This window comes from Protopterus annectens, chromosome 12.part0, assembly GCF_019279795.1.
Source record: "Protopterus annectens isolate FY-2018-M chromosome 12.part0, PAN1.0, whole genome shotgun sequence".
Taxonomy (NCBI): domain Eukaryota; kingdom Metazoa; phylum Chordata; order Ceratodontiformes; family Protopteridae; genus Protopterus; species Protopterus annectens.
In genome coordinates, this window is record NC_056746.1 from 587861483 (window position 1) to 587879130 (window position 17648).

Consider the following 17648-nt stretch of genomic DNA (forward strand, 5'->3'; position numbering starts at 1 on the left):
CATTCTTACTATGGGGGAGATCCAGGCCATTCGCTACAGCCATATGCCCCATTTCTTTCCTTACCGGGGTGAGAGAACAAATTGGTCATCATTGTTTGTTCTGTAATTGATTTAGCAACTCTTTGTTTTGGCTTTTAAGTTAAGTTACTGAAAAATAGAGATGACACTGTAGATTGCCTGATGTTACTGCTGTCACCCTGTTGAAAATATACCAGTGTTACTTAACAGTAAGAACAACATGAGCTATATTGAAAATAATTAGTTAGTGATTATATTCTTGGAAGGCACAATCTCTTTTAAAAAAGAAAATATTAAAAGAAATAGGAAATAATGCAAGTAAAATTACCATTGTTATTGGTTATAAAAAAATGAAACTTTATTTTAATAATATATGGGACATTTAAACTGCTACAGTGAGGATATAGCACTCCTGTCAGAGTAATTAACAGTTAAAAACAAAATGTAATGACAGCTTGTAGAGTTGCTAGTTTTGTGGTCTCTTCCATATTATATGTCTGTTCAGTCTTACTTGTACTGTAATTTATTTAATGTTTGTAGTTCCTGGGACCCGTGAGAATGCGTTCCTTGTTGACGACAATAGAGTCTTAATAGTAAAAAAAAAAAAAAAAAAATTGATTACTCACCTGTCCAAAAGCACTGCGTTAAAATTTATTTTTTTTTTAAATTTTACTAATTGCTCAACTTTTGTTTGCTTTTGAAGATGTGTAATAAAAAATAAAAAATAAACATTTTTATTCTAGGTGAAAGCAGCAGAAAGGAATCTAGTGAAGAAATTATAGATGAAGAATGTGGCCTCGCAATTACTTTTAGCAAAAAAGGGAATGTGATGCCTCATGCCAGATATGACTGCCCAGAGAACCCTTTTGTGTATGTATTTGTATTACTAGTTTTCTTTCACATGAAAGTCTTTAAAGTAAGCTGTGATTGTGTTGATTAGAGCAGACTTGGTTTAAAACTAATTTTGTTTGCCCTTAACATTGGCTGGAATAATCATCCAACTAGTAAGATGTTATTAGTGTTAATGAGAAGGCATGTCTTGCAGCATGAACCTGAAGCTAGAGATGCCATCACTTTCTTCCTTGCTGACAATGTCTGTCCTCTCTTTTTGTGTGCTATGGGCTACAGTGCCAATTTTTTTTCTCTCACATTCATTTTAAAATGTTTTTTCTTGCTTTTTTCCATGGACATGAAGTGCAAAACAGTTCCTTTTGGAAAAAGCAATTTCCTGTCCCAATATACATTAATTGCAGGGCACATACAGTCTCTAATTCCCATCCCCTTCTGCTTTGTTTCCAGTAGTCATAAACTGCAGTTTTCTGTCCCCTTTATTTCTCATGATTGTAAAATTCAGTGCGAAGTATAACAGCTGTTGGGTAAAATCTGATGATCTTTATATTGATCACTGCTGCTGTAGTCTAAGTTATATGGATTGTATCCTGAATAGGGTATAATAGCTGGCCAGATCTGATGTTGTCCCTTTCCATTCTTCCTCACAGATGGGTTCAAATCTGACCGTCTGATCTGACTCGGCCACATACAAAAGACTTCAGATCTTATTCTCGAGCTTCTCCCTATACCCATAATGCTCTATTCTGTCCCTAACTCCTCAGATCTCATTTGCCACCATCGTAGACAGAGGATCACCTTCTCAGCCTAGTACCAACCTATGAACAGGCTTATCGGCCCTAGGGGCCTATACAAGCCTAGCCATAACAATTCCCTGGCTATTTCTTCCCCAATATTTACTTCCCTGGACCCTTGTCTAGCAGGGCGATTGACGTGATCCCCATGGTGAATTTCCTATTTCCCATCCAATTGTCAAGGTTCCTTTTGAAGAGGGCCAAAGTGGAGCTCTGCCTGACATGTATAGGTAGTCTATTCCAGAGTCTGGGGAGTCTCTGGGTCAGGAACCAATCCCTCCATCATGTTTTGTTCATTGTGATGACAAGGTTTAGAACCCTGGAGTGTGTGACTCTGAAGGATTGGGATTTCTTTAAGTGTAGCTTGTCCAACAGCTCTGGGTTTGACATGGCCTTGTATGTTAAGCAGAGATTGCCTCTGAGTAGACTATATGCGACAGAATATAGCTGGAGTTTTTTTTTTAGACAGTCAGCATAGGGCATCTGCTTTAGGCCTGTGATTCTTTTAGTGAGGTATTTCTGCGGGCTTTCCAGTTGTTGCAGATGCATTGAGATACATATCAAATGGGGCATTATATTCTGTAATGGGTCTAATGAGGGATGAGTACAGTGGGACAATTACCTCCTTTTTTTCTGGATGAAAAAGCCCTTAATGTTGAGGTGTGCCACATTAAAGGATTTCCTGACTGTTGTGGCGATGTGGTTACCAAAGGTGAGACCACTGTCCACCTGTGTCCCCAAGTCTTTTATCACACTTTCGGTGTTTAGTGTACTGCCACCTATGTGATAATTCACGGGTACATGGTTTTTCCCAAAGGGGATAACTACATATTTCTTAGCATTCAGTTGAGCCCATGGCTCTGGCACCAAGCATCTGTTTCTGTAAGACCCTTTTGTAGAATATCCACATCATTTGGGGATTCAAAAATGGCTCTCAGTTTGCAGTCATCTGCAAACTTTGTTAGCCAGAGTCCCTTAGTGTTGGCCTGCACTCCAGAGAAGTAGATGCTAAACAAGAGCGGTCCCAGGACTGAACCCTGAGGTACTCCACTTGTCTGGAGCTGGATTTGGAGTCTGCTACTTTTACAGTGCGAGTTCTGTCAGTAGGCCAATTGGCAACCCATTGAGTGATGTAGGAGATATTTTTGTCTGATTATTGTATCTAGTTCTTCTCGAACTTTATTTTTAGAGTTTGTAGCTGTTCCTTATCTTTTCCTCCCTCACTAGTTGTCGCTGGCATCAGGATTTCACCTTCTTGTTCTTTGCTGTTGAATCTTTTCTCTTGTTGATACATCTCTCCTTTGGCTTTTTTCAGTGTTCCTTTTTAGGGTAATCATTTTGTCTTCTATTCTAGATCTTAAAAAGAGGTTTTAATTTATTAGCTTTTGTCTGTACCTGGTTAAATTTTTCTCTTCCTTTCAGGTTACATGGCCTTAGTATGTCCGACAAACCAACTGGCTTTACAAAGGGCACTTTTATCGGCATAAGATTTCCAGTTCTAATACCCACAACAAGTGCGTCTGTTGCCTGGGAGCTGATCATCTTCCGATGCCATATGCTCCACCTTAAACTAAGGGCCGTCTCGGATAGGTGCAATAAATTAATAGTAAAAGGCTTGCTTCCTGCTGCTACTTGGGCTCAAACCCCCTCTGAAGCACTGCTGGTTTCCTTGGACTCCAGGAAATGGCCTTTTCAGAAGTCCCCGAGGGTTTCTTTGGAGCCACTAGAGTAGGTGAGGAAGATTTTGGATCAGACTACTCTGGTCCGATGTCTTTTGGGCTGCCCTCAGATCCACAGTCCTCCTTGGATCTGACAGGCTCAACTCCCTATTGTGGTCTACCCATTACCCTCCACCTCCTTCTCAGATCCTAACCCTTAAGATCCGACAAGCAGAAGCTGTTCTCCGGAGTATGCTTTGAAACCTGTCTGTCTGGCCCTACCCACTCAAGTCTTTCAAACACCAAGGAAACACTCCAGACTAGCATCCACTGTGTCTTCCACGTCTTCAAGGAGTTTGACAGAGGTGGATGTAGACAAGATGATGTGGAAATTTCTCAGGACTGTGTTCCAGATGGGGGTTCTGTCAGCTCCATTCCCTCATGGGTCTGTGAGTGTACCTGCTAAGCCTATTCTTTCTCCTTCTCTGATCTGACCAATGCTTTCAGATTACCAAGATACAAGATTCCCTAAGGTTCTTCATCAGATCCAAGGAAAGAACCTTCTTCAACTCTTTTGGTATCACTGACTGGTTCTGCTCTCATACCCTCTGATCAGAAAGGTCAGTGTTGGGTCTGAGGGGTTGGGTTTGGCCCTGAGTTTGTCATATCTGTCCCTTTTCCTCAGGGCCTCGGCCCTGGACAGCTTGGATCTGATTCTTCCCATGAGGCTCTGATCCGGGGGTGGCCCTGACCTTCCTTCCTCAGAGACTTTCGCTCCGAGGAGGAGGGCAGTGGTTTCCCCTGGTCTGTCAGCTTTCAAGGTGGTAGAAAGAGCTTTCTCTTTGCATAGAGAACTGTTTTCTCTTATCTCTGATTCTAATCATCATCCCTCACTGGGTCTGAGCTCTGAGCCCATCAGACCTGTTCCACAGGGACAGCCAGTTTCTGGAAGTTTCCAAACAGCTTCCCTAGAGGAACCCTCCCCCTCTGATATCTGTCCTGAGCACCCCATGAAAAAGCTCCCTTGGTTGAGTATGTGCAAGAGGGAAGACACAGCCTCCCCCATGGAGTCTCTCACAAAGACACTGATTTTGATGAGTGAGAAGGATCCCCCAGGTCGCCATCAGATGGCATCTGCCTTGGAGTTGTTATTGAAATCCTCAAACAGACAGGCTGCTGGACGTCCCAAACCCCTCCTCCTGAAGATTCAGTGTTTCTACAGGCTTTCACTGCTGGATCGTATATGTCTTGGGTGACCCCCCCCCTCCAGTAGATAAACTTATTGACTTGGTTTCCCTCTAGGCTTGGAAGAAACCTGACGCTGTAGAACTTTATCCCCAAGCACTCGGACAAATTTTTGTTCCCTCCTGCTGATAGACCCCACTGGAGTAAAGAGTCTCAATTGATGCTATACTCCTGGTGGCAGCCACCAAGAAGGAGCTAGCTGAAGAAAGCTCCTCTGTTCATCCACCGAACAAGTCCAGAGTGATGGACAGATTTGGAAAGTGAGTGTACGCCTCAGGTTCATGCTAAGGTCATTAAACTATCTGGGATACTTTTCTCTACTACAGAGAGATTTGAAGAAGGCATTATCAAGTACTCTCTTGGAGTTCGTCTGCAGAGGATCTGAATAAATTTCTTCGCAACTAGCTACTCTACTGTCCGTTTCTAATGCATCAATGAGGATGATCTCCCATGCAGTGGAGGGTGCCTCATGAGCTGCTGGTTTAGGCGTAGCCATTAGACGACATGCTTGGATGAGGCTGTGCAACTTTGCAGAACCCTTCAAGACATTCTTTGTCAGTACACTCTTTGATGGCTCTTCTTTTTTCAGCCCTTCAGTTAGACATGTACATCTGCAGCGAACAAGAAGGAAAGACTGTGTCTGCCATTGGACTAAGGTTTTCTACCCCTCAACAGACTTTCTCTAGAAACCATTGAAGTGGTAAGAAGATGTGGTTCTGAAAATCTCGGGGTCTTTTCCAGGAATTGTGGGTATAATTCCTCCAGAGGCAGAGGAGGAAATTTCAATGGAAGATGTTCTGGAGGCAGAGCGGGTCTGCAGAATCAGGGATTCAGAGATTCCTTCGCTGATGGGGCATATCAGAGCTACTGAAGCATTAACTGACTGCCTTTGGAGGCAGTTGGGGATCGTTTCTCTTTCCACCTACACACCTGGACAGAAATCACAAAAATTTATGGGTGCTAAGAATCCTATCTAGAGGTTACTACATACCATTTTCCCTTCCTCCTCCTGTTCAGCAAAAGAAACTTGTGGATGTTCCACCCAGTCAGGCGGAAGATGCTGCTGTAGAAATACAAAAGCTGCTCCAGAAAAGTCATTCAAAAGGTCCCACCCAACCAAGTAAGATTCAGAACCTACTTCTGCTGCTTTTTAGTGCCAAAGAAAGCCAGGGACTTGAAACCTATTTTGGAGCTAAGCAACTTAAATTAGTATGTAAAGAAGATTAAGTTCTGAATGGGCATGGTGCAGTCCATTCTGCCTCTTCTGTGCAAGGATGATTTGGATGTGCTCTGTAGATCTCCAGGATGTGTACTATCACATACAAATGGACAGGCGATCCTGGAGAAATCTACTATTTCAGCTGGAAACCAGTCATTACCGATTCAGAGTACTGCCCTTTGGACTCACCACACCCCTCAGGGTGTTTACCAAATACATGGAAGTAGTAGCAACTCACTTGAGACTCGAGGGATTCCAGGTGTTTCCATATCTCAACGACTGGCTCCTCACCGTCCCATCCAAACATCAACTTTTACAAGCTAGGGACTACTTGCTCCAGGTTTCCAACAACTTAAGCATCTCTATAAACCATAACAAGTTGAACCTAGTCCCAGTACAGACCCTGGAATTTATAGGAACCCTCTTAAATACTACAACTTGGGTGGTGTCCTTATCTCTCCATAGCATCACATCCCTGCGATTTAGTTTGGTCTACACTATCCCACCTGTCTCCTCCAGTACATTTAGTACTGCAATCTTTGTGGTCGATGTCAGCTGCCATACTACTAGTCCGTCTTAACAGGATTCTTTATATGAAGTCTTCAGTGGACATTGGTAGTACAGTGGCCCATACTTTACCAGCCCCTGTCTTCCCCATAAGACTCTCCCCAACCTACAAATGTCTTATTCTCTGGTGGCTTCAGTCTGACGGCCTCTTCCTAGGCAGGCCAATTGCCACTGTGACCATGGACCCTTCCCAACTGGGTTGGGGTGGGGGGCATTTCTTGGGAAAGATGGTCTAAGGCACATGGTCCCCTCTAGAGACCAAGCTGCATATCAGTGTCCTATAGGTGAGAGCAGTCCTTCTAGTGTTACAAGCATTTCATGATATTCTACCTCTAGGGACGATTGCAGTAAAAACAGATAACTTATCAGTTGTCTGGTACATCTGATAAATATATATATATATATATATATATATATATATATATAAATATAAATATATATAAATATATATATATATATATATATATATATATATATTGTATACAAGTAAGGGGGGAACCCGATCTTACTCCGTGTGCAGAGAGGCCATGAGGATCTGGGAATCGGCGATAGCTTCAGACCCCTTTTTCATTGCAACTCTCATTATCTGGAAAACTATCAGACAGGCTCAGCAGGTCCATTCTTATGCCTCATGAGTTGCCTCTCAATCAGTCAGTAGCAAATATTATCTTTAGCCACTGGGGACAGCCTTGATGTGATCTATTTGCCTCACCCCTCAACAACAAGTGCAGGAAGTATTTCACTCCGATTCCCCTTCTAGGGGGTCACTGAGAGATACTGCAATCCACGATTGGCCCCCCCTGGTCTCCTGCATGCTTACCCTCCTCTTCCTCTCTTTTCAAAGTTCTTACAGAAAGCAAGCCTGCTGAAAAGCTCAGTCATCCTCATTGTCCCCTTTTGGCCTTGACAGGTATTGTTCCCCTTCATCTGGTCTCACTTCAGATATCCTCCATAGATTCTGGAACCCACTCAGGATCTCCTGTCCCATCCATCAGGAATTCAACACCCAATCTCCGCACACTCTGTGTGGTTTCTCCACTTCAATAATAATTACACTTCAGGCTTGCTTCCCCAGTTTGAGAGATTATCTTGGCTTCCCAGAAGGCTTCTACCAAGAAAGTCTACAGAAGCAAATGGAAAAGATTTTCTATTTGTGCATCCAACCAGAATAATAGACCCTTTTTCAACCCGTGTTTTGTCAGTTCTTCTTATCCTAACAACTCTTTTGTAAAGAAGGGCTAGTTTTTCTACTGTAAACTTCAGTTGGCAGCAATCTCTCATCTCCATTCTGGAAACAAATCTCTTTCTCTGGCTACATCCAGGTTGTGTAAAGCCTTCATGAAGAGAGTCTTTCTTCTCAAACCCCCAGTGAAAAGACCCCTCTCTTCCTTGGGACCTTACTGTGGTTCTTCAGGAATTTACTCAGAAACCCTCTGAACCAACGGACAAATGCGATAAGACGTTTCTGTCTTGGGAAAACTATCTTTTTAGTAGCTATCCTGTTGGCAAAAAGAATTTTTTTAAGCTTCAGGCCTTATCAGCTAAGCCTCCTTACATCTTTCAGAAGGACAAAGTAGCTGTACAGACCATTCCTTCCTTTCTTCATAAAGTAGCTACAGAGTGTAACATTAACCAGTCCATACAATTACCAGTCTTCTTTCCAAAGTTTATGAATGAGGGGGAGTACATGCTTCATCTCCTTGATATGCACAGATAATTATGTTTTTACCTTCACAGAACAAAGCAGTTCAGGAAGTCCGATCAACTGTATGTATCCTTTTCCTCTAGTGGTTTGGGTGCATGGAAGGTGCCCTGAAGCTTTGGAAATTAGAAGTTATATGCTTACCATAACTTGGCATCTGTGTTGTCCATTTTCATTCTTCACAGATGGATTTGGATCCAACTCAGCCGCATACAAAAAACTTCAGGTACAATTTTCAATCTCCTCACTCTATAATGCTGTGCTCTGTCCCCAACTCCTCAGATCGATTTTCCTGCCTAATCTCCCAATTTATAAAAGAGAGAAAAAGGTACAAGGAAACGTTAGGGTTGAAACCTGGAACTGAAAAGTTCTAAATCGGTCTACCAGGTACTTCTAGGACAGACAAGGCTGTGGGAACTGCTGGGAGGGAGAGTGAGAAAGAATGAAAATGGACAAAACAAATGCCAAGTTATGGCAAGTACATAACTTCTGATTCTGATGATGTCCCTTTTCATTCTTCCTCACAGATGGGACAAAATCCCCAGCTACGCAGCCCCTTGGGTGGCCCTCATTGAAGGACATGGTGGAACACTGATTACAACAATGTCCAATTTGTAATGTGTAACAAAGGTGTGAATCTTAGACCAAGTGGCTGCGGCACAAATATTAGTAGAAGTACTTGATGAGAAAGCAGATGAAGTAGCCATAGACCATGTCGGGTGAGCTCTAAGGGGTTGTGGTAAACCTAAGGCTTTTTAAGAATAAACCAATGAAATGCAATCAGTAATCCATTTGGTTAGTGCAAGTTAAAACACTGCCTGGTACAGGCGGCTAGACTAGCCTAATATCACTTGTATGCTACAAAATTCACTTTTTCAACATCCTGTTAGTTTTCCCCACATAATATGAGATACAGGATGTGCATTTAGCTAAATAAACAACATTCTTCGTACGACAATCTGCATACAGGTTAGGGGTGTATACTGTACCAGTAGTTGGATGTAAAAAACTGTTAGACCTATCAATGTGCTGACATCCCTTGCAGCGCCTACATGGATATTTGCCTTTCCTTACATTCCTACATAACTGATAGGTGGACTAGCATTCTTACATAAAAGACGTTTCAAGTTCTTATTATTCTTATATGTAAATCTAGGAGATTGCCCTACCACCTTTTTTAACTGATTGTCTGACTGCACAATTCTCCAGTTCCTTCTAATGATATCACAAATGCTTTTAGTGTCGCTATTATATTGCAGAATAACCCTAGGATGACTCATCTCCATTATTGTGGTAGCCTTAACTGGGGACCTATCATCTAATCTATTTCTATGTTTAAACCAGGATCTGCCTCTAGTCCTTCTCATGGTTCATAGGTAGGTACTAGGCTATCTGCCCAAGGGCATTTATAAGCCTAGCCAGAGTGTGTTGGCTTTCGCCACCCCATTGATTAATTAACTGAGCCTCCGTCAAGCAGAGTCAATGAAGTGATCCCAGGGGTGTATTTTCTGTTACCCATCCACTCGTCAAGGCTTCTGTTGAAGAGTGTTAGTGAGGGGCTCTGCCTAATGTAGTTAAGAATTTTATTCCAAAGCATGGGGAGTCTCTTTGACAGGAATCTATCCCTCCAGCATGTTCTGTTTATTGTTGTGGCGAGGTTTAGCTCACTAGAGCGTGTGGCTCGCAGTGACTTGAATTTCTTTAGGTGGAGCATGTCCATCAATTCTGAGTTGGACATGGCTTTGTAAGTCAGGCAGAGATCACCTCTGAGTAAGCGATATGCCACTGAGTACAGCTGGAGTTTTTTCAGTCGGGCTGCATAGGACATATGTTTGAGGCCAGTAATCCTCTTGGTGAGGTGCTTTTGTGGTCTTTCAAACTGTTGGAAGTGTCTTTTGTGTGGTACATCCCAAATGGGGCATTGTACTCTATGATGGGTCTGATGAGTAGTGGGGCACTATAACCTCTATTTCTAGATGCGAACCCCTTAGTAATTAGATGGGCCACATAGAAGGATTTCCTAACTACTTTGGCAATATGATTGTCAGAGGAGAAATTACTATCTCCCTGGGTCCCCAGATCTCTTATTACTTCTTCTGTATTAAGGGGCCTGCTGCCTGTGTGGTAATTCGTGGGTGTTTTGTTTTTCCTAAATGGGATGACTATGCATTTTTTGGCATTTAGCTTGAGGCCATGACTTTGACACCAGGTGTCTGTCTCAGTAAGGCCTTTTTGGAGGATGTCTGTGTCAGCCGGAGAGTGAATTATGGCTCCCAGTTTGCAGTCATCGGCGAGCTTGGGTAGCCATAGTCCTCCTGTGTTTGCCTGTACTTCTGAGAAATATATGCCGAACAGTAGGGGTCCCAGAACCGAGCCTTGCAGGACACCACTTTTGACTGGTTTAGAGTCAGACCTGGAGCCCACTATTCTTACTGTGTGAGTTCTGTCTGTAAGTCAGTTGGCAACCCATCTTGTGACGTAGGGGTTTATGTTCAGGCTGGTGAGTTTTTCTATAATACCCGAGTGAGGAATGGTGTCAAACACCTTGGCGAGATCAAGTTGGCTGTCTGAACCACCTTTCCCTCATCTATGGCCTTGGTAACTGTCTCGAAGATGTCAACCAGGTTTAGTAGGCATGATCTGCCCTTAACAAAGCCGAACTGGGTCGGGTCAAGTGTTTGGAGGCTCCCAATGTCTTTGTTAATGAGTTCCATGATGATGCACTCCATAGCTTTGCAGACCAGGCTAGTCAGGCTTATGGGGCGATAGTTACCAGGGTCAATCGTGGCCCCTCCTTTGTAGAGCGGAATAACCATTGCTATGTGCCATTCTGTGGGCATGTAGCCTGTGAAGAGGCTGAGGGTGAACAGCGTGTTTAGGTGGGGGTTACTTTGTTCTGTAGTTCGTGCAAGACGCAGCCTGGGACACCATCTGGCCCCATTGATGCTGTGTTTTTGGCTTTTGAAAGGGCTGTTTTCACCTGTGCTTCTGTGATTTCCAGGACACTACACTTTTCTGGTATTGTTGTGGGCCCTTTTGAAGGTGAGAGGGAGGTGAAGTTTGCACTGAATCTATCTGCCAGTATGTTGGCAATATCAGTAGGTTCAGTATATTTTGTGCTATTTTGCACCATCTCAGAGCATATCTGTGAGTTGCCACTTAGATTCTTGACATAGCTAAAGAGGGCTTTGTGGTTATCTTTCAAATCCTTGGCTATTTTACTTTCGAAGTTAGCCTTGGATGATTTTATGAGGGACCTTAGTTTCTTACTGATACTGATCAGGGATGTCTTTCCTTCTTGGGATTTGCTTTTTTTCTGAACTAGTTTCCTCCTACTGTTGTATTATCGGCCGACTCTTGAAATTATATTTGTTGGTTTTAGATTTATCGATGGCTCAACCATACTAGGATACCCTCGAGATAAAAAATGCTGCTGTATATTTCCAATTTCCTGTACAAATACAATATCATCCATACACAATCTAGATACCCTAAGACTTTGTCCACCAGCTACATTACTAAAGAGAAACACGACCAACCAAGTATTTCCGAAGCGTTTTAATACTCCACACACTAAGCGCTTTCACCATCAACACATGGCATCATCAGAGTGAATGGAATCCAATTGAACCAATGCCTTCTACATTTTGGTTAAACACTAATTCAATTAACCAAAGCCTTAATTACCTTGTCCTTAAAGAAGCATGTGTCAAATAATTACAAATACATGTACTGTTCCAGCCACAATTTTGACAATGATTGTATAAAATACACAAAGGAAATACATGAAAATTTATTTTATTTAACATTTGTTGACCGGGAATGTCCGACTAGGTTCCACAGAGCCTGTTTTCAGCAGAGGCCCGGGGAGAAATGCTCCAGATGCATGTCTTTGGAATGTGGGAGGAAACCGGAGTACCCGGAGGAAACACACGCGAACACAGGGAGAACATGCAAACTCCACACAGAAGGCACCCCAGCCAAGAATCGAACTGGAGAACCTCTTGCTGTGAGGCGACATTAACCGCCTGTGCCGCCCGATATTCGAGAAACTGTTTTGGTAGCTAAGATTGGATGCAGGCAGATTTCCCGGAATGAATGAAGCTTTGAACATTAGCAGTGTGCTAAAATTAAGGAGAGCACGTTTATAAATTAATGCACAACATGATTTTAACTTGTTTTTAATGTTTGTTATGGTATATTTATTTATAGCTTGCAAAGAGGTGGATTGTTTACATGATTATACAAACATTTGCATTTTCATAAATATTTAAATATTTATTTATATACATCAATTCTACTAATTTATATTCATACACATTTATTTATGTAGTTGGTACGTCATGTGTTTACTAATTTATATAATTTATATATTTTTTACATGTTTTTTTACATATTTATATATTTCATAATTGTAGACCTTGTTGGTTTAAATTTCGAGTTTTGGTTTTTAGATTGATAGTTCACAACTTTTTAATGAAATATTTTACACACTACCTTTTTAAAACTTGATTAAGGGTGGTATTTTAAAGAGATGAGGGCACTCATATGACCCTGCATTCACTATTTAAAATGGTTAATGGTCTTACAATGTTTTTTAACTCTGAAGAAGATCAGTAATAACAGAGCGAAAGCGCTTGGTTGATTAATTGTTTGGTCTTGTTCTGTGTTATTAAAGGAGCTGTTTTAACCTATCTGGTTGGTGATTGCATCATTTGGATATTCGGGTCCTGTTTGCCTTGGATTTATATCTTTCTTGGTTATATGTAATGTCCTCTTCCAGCATGTTAAGCATTCGTTGAACATAACATTCAGTGTCTAAAATGACAACTCCCCCTCATTTATCTGCAGGTCTAATTACAATATTTGATTTAGACTTCAGCTCATTATGTGCTAGAAATTCTTCTCTACTTGGATTGTAATAGTCATGTTTGTTTTTTTATTACAAATTATGTCATAAGTATCACTTATGCATACATTTAAAAATGTGTCCATAACAGGATGCATTGGGGGCACAAAAGTACTAGGTTTTCTTAGAGTCATTGCTTACCATTATTATGACCAAACAAGCTTTTTAATAGGACATTGTGCCCAAAAAGTTGTAAATCCGAATATACTTGATGTAATTTAGGGGGCTTAGCAGGAACAAAAGTCATACCTGTATTCAGTACCTTCAACTGGTTATCACTCAGTGCATGTCTTGATAAATTAGAAACTAAAGAGAAATCGGTACCTTTTATTTGGTTAATTTCGTTTTCTTTCTCTCCCTGATGGTCGACCTGTCCCATTGCTTTGTTGATTTCACTCTTACTGGGACCAGAAGAACTGGAAAACCTGACCCTATTAAGGTTCTTACCTTCAGTTTAGCTCCAAGGTTCTGGTATATCTCATTCTAGTTAGTTGGTTCAACATCCACCTGTAAAACTCCCACTTGTGTAGTTGTAGTTTGTCTGTTCTCCGTTTGTTTCCCGTGCTGCTTTACTACATTCCAGTTGTCTAAAGCAGCATTCTCTCTTCTGCCAGCATTCTCTTCCTGTATGCCCCTGTGCACTGTGGATGTCTGAGCATCAGCCACGTTTGGTTCATTTTCTTCAAGGGGTGGTAATAAATTACTTTCATTCACTGGTATAGCTCTTTCCATTGGGTCGGGACCTCGGCCAAATGAAAATGTTACCTTTTTCAAAATCTGAGTAACCCCTTGGCAATTTTCTCATTTTCAGTCGCTGTAGCTTGTCATCATACAGGTTTAAAGTATGAAACAAGTTGTTTAATTTGGTAAAGCTTGCATCGTTGATGCTCCATTCAGTCTCTATCTGCCGTTGCTCAATTGATTTCACCAGCTTAGCTTCTTCTGGTTGAAAAACATCCAGAAGCAAGCGGATGTATTTAAAGCTGGTGTCCAAATTAATAGCCTGCCACTGAGCAAGAAGGTTTGGAAATGCATTGCCATATGTAGGCATACATAATATGCATAAACCCCTGGGCACAATTCTATAATGAAGGCAGGCTTTTAGATGAAGCCACTGCCATTGCATTCATTTTAGTCTGCAAAGGTCTTTTTCCAGTTCATATATTTTACCTTTCAAATTCTCTTCCTCTATTACGTCCAAGTCTCTGGACTCATTATTTTCTCCAAAATTGATAAACAGTAATGGATTCGTATCTCTTTAGTCACAAGCCTTTATGTTCATTCTTCTAGCAACTTACTATTCGATTCTGGATGATAATCCATCTCTATGGTCTCAGTCTGTCTCAGCCATGTTAACCCCTCTGGCAGAAATCCAAGCCAACAGATATATCGAAAAACAGCCCCAGGAGTATCAAAGGTTGACAGTGGTAAAATAAAGTCCAAAAAGCACAAATACCCACTGATATCCACCACAGTAGGTAAATTTAAGTAAAATTTTACTGCAGATGATAAGTGCTTTCGAGCTACTGCTCTTTTTCAGATCACATAAAACACATCAACATCAACCACTTTTAAAATACTTGACAGCCAATAACATCAAAGATGGGGTCTACACCCCTATAATAAAGGTTTTAAAGGCTTTAAAGGCATGCTTCCATTTAAACCTGGTAAGCGGTCTGCCTGCAAATCGGCTATCAATTTTAACTCATTAAATTCTGTCTGATGTGTAACATCCCCACCCCTTCTATTATCTTGATGTATCTGTAATACCATAAATACAAATGTATGTCCTTGGTGCAGTTCATCCTGAGTCATCATAGGGTTATTTTGCAATATAATAGTGACACTAAAAGCATTTGTGATGTCATTAGAAGGAACTGGAGAATTTTGCAGTCAATCGGTTAAAAAATGTGGTAGGGCAATCTTCTACATTTTACATATAAGAATAATAATAACTTCAAACGTCTTTTATGTAAGAATGTTATTCCACCTAATCAGTTATGTAGGAATCTAAAGAAAGGCACATATCCATGTAGGGGCTGCAAGGGATGTCAATACATTGATAGGTCTAATAGGTTTTTACATCCATCTACTGGTAGAGTATACAACCCTAACCTGTATGCGATTGTCTTACGAAGAATGTTGTTTATTTAGCTAAATGCACATCTTGTATTTCATATTATGTGGGGAAAACTAACAGGATGTTGAAACAGCGAATTTTGCAGCATATAAATGATATTGGGCTAGAGGCAAAGCATAATGCCTCAGCCCACATGTCAAACTGCACCAGGGACATTCATTTGTGTTTATGGTATTACAGATTGTTGTGTCTTTCGGCTTTTCCCGGTTAGGGGTCGCCACAGTGGAACTCCGGTCCGCTAATGATTAGCAGTAGATTTGTACGTGCCGAGTTGCCGGCCCTGACGCACAGCCTTCAATGAAGGTACGCCCATTCACGCATGTCTCCACACAGAAGATGCTGTAGCTGAGAATCAAACAGGACAACGTCTTACTGTGAGGCAACAACACTACCGCAGCACCACCACCGCAGTTATGGTATTACAGATACAGCAGGATAACAGAACGGGTGGGGATGTTATACATCAGACAGAAGTGAATGTGTTAAAATGGATAGCTGATTTGCAGGCAGACTGGTTAACAGGTTTAAAAGGGGTGTATGCCTTTAAAACCTTTATTAAAGGGGCATAGACCCCATCTTTGATTTTATTGCCTGTCAAGTATTTTAAAAGTGGTTGATGTTAATGTGTTTTATGTGATCTGAAAAAGAGCAGTAGCTTGAAAGCGCTCATCATCTGCAATTAAATTTTACTTTATTTTATCTGCAGTGGTGCATATCAGTATGAATATATGATCTGATATTGTTTTCATTTGTTCCTCAGCAAATGGATTTGGATCCGACTCTGCCACTTTCTACAGATTCTGGAATCCGAATCCCAACCTCCTGACTTACCCATAATGCCTCTGACTACTACTGTACCTCAGATCTCATTTGCCGTTCTTCAAGATGGTTGAGATTGTGATTTCTTAAGCTCCATTGTGTGTGTAAGTCTAATTTGTCGACCTTTTATATCCTTTTCTCCTTTTCAGAATCTAATACCCTCCTTACCTTAATTTACTGCACTACCAAAATGTTTGGTAAATTTCTTTTATTATACTATTGTTGGTAGTCTGTTCTTTATACTTTCAGGTATATTAATATACCTTCCATTTCTGTTTTTTCTTCCAACTCTTTCTTCACTGACAAAAATAAAAAGTCTTTCCTTAATTCTGTTATGGCTGATAAACCTACTGGTTTTAAGAAATGCACTTCATGTGGGCACAAGATCACCAATTTAGATGCCCACAGGGTGTACGTTTATTGTTTAGACCCAGTACATCTGGATACTTGTGCTGTTTGTGCTACATTCAGTGCGAGAGCATTTGCTGATGGGAGGAACAAGCTCATTCTGAAAGGTTTCCTTCCCACTTTGGCTTCTTCCTCAGGTAATTATTCAGGGGCTCAAACCCCCCCTGTCAGAAATCAAAGGTGCCCAGGAAGCACCATAAGCACTCTCCTGCCTGAACTTCATGTACCTCTACTATAGAACCTCCTAAAAAGGTTCCTAAATTTTTGGATCCAATACAGTCTACGTCTCCGTCTGCTCAGCTGCATGTTCACAGGTTCTCTTTGGAGGCGGTGTCTCCAAGACTGAGGTCACCCTTCTTGCAAGAGACTTCTAAAAGTCCTCAAGGCCACCTTCCACATCCTCTTCAGTTAGGTTTTCCCATAGTCTTTCTGAAGCAGACATAGATAGGATGATGAGGAAATTCCTCAAAACAGAGATCCAAGTTGGGGGGGGGGGGGTTGCCACGTCTGTCTCCCACCAGATCCGTGAGCCACCAACCTGCCTTTCTATCTGTAATTACTCCTTCTCCAATCCAACCACCTGTTTTGGAGCATTTGGATCGAAAAGCCCTGGGAGTCGAAATGTCTGTTCTGAAGGTTATTCCATCTTTGCCTCCGACTACTTCCCTGACCTGATCGGCTCAGACACTGTTGGAGCGTAACAGATCTCGGAGCTGTAGCATTGCTCACTTTGACTCTGAAATCTTTGGAGCCATTGCTTCCTCTTGGAGCCTCAGTGCTTGATAGCTCTGCATCAACTCCTCCGTTGGAGAGGCTTGAGGATTGTCTGCTCCTGGAGCCTTAGCTCTGGTGGGATTGTACTTGGCTTCTCTGTGCCTCCTCTGCCTTTGAGGTGGTGGAGAGGGTATTCTCCCAACTGACAGTAGTGTCGCGTCAAGACTCTCCCTTCTTCAGATCCATACCCTACCCCTTCTCTGGATCCTGTGTCTGAACCTTCACATCCTACACCTCAGGGGCAACCAGCCCGGAAGAGCTTCCAAGCAGTTCCTTTGAGGGAGCTCCCTGTATCTTCCGATACCTCCTCAGAGCATCCCATTGAGGAGGTCCCTCAGAAGAGGAGGCACCTGGATTCCCTACAGGAGTCCCACACAGAAGAGACAGACTTTGAGGGGGAAGGGTCCCCTAGATTTCTACCTGAAGAAGCCTCATTTGGAGACATCCGAGAGATCCCTCATCAAAATGGTGGTTGACCTTCCCAAACCCCTTCCCAGGAGGGATAGATGTTTTTGGAAGCCTTTGGGTCAGGTCTGTCTACTTCTT

At 41.9% G+C, this 17648-nt stretch overlaps 1 protein-coding gene across 1 annotated transcript in view; it reads left to right on the forward strand.

Moving 5' to 3' along the window:
- LOC122816730 overlaps window positions 1–17648 on the forward strand; it is a 2226031-nt gene that overhangs the window by 279874 nt on the left and 1928509 nt on the right. Inside the window, exon 4 of the mRNA XM_044089722.1 lies at window positions 762–888. Within this exon, the coding sequence (XP_043945657.1) occupies window positions 762–888 (127 nt within the window). The remainder of the gene's footprint in view (window positions 1–761; window positions 889–17648) is intronic.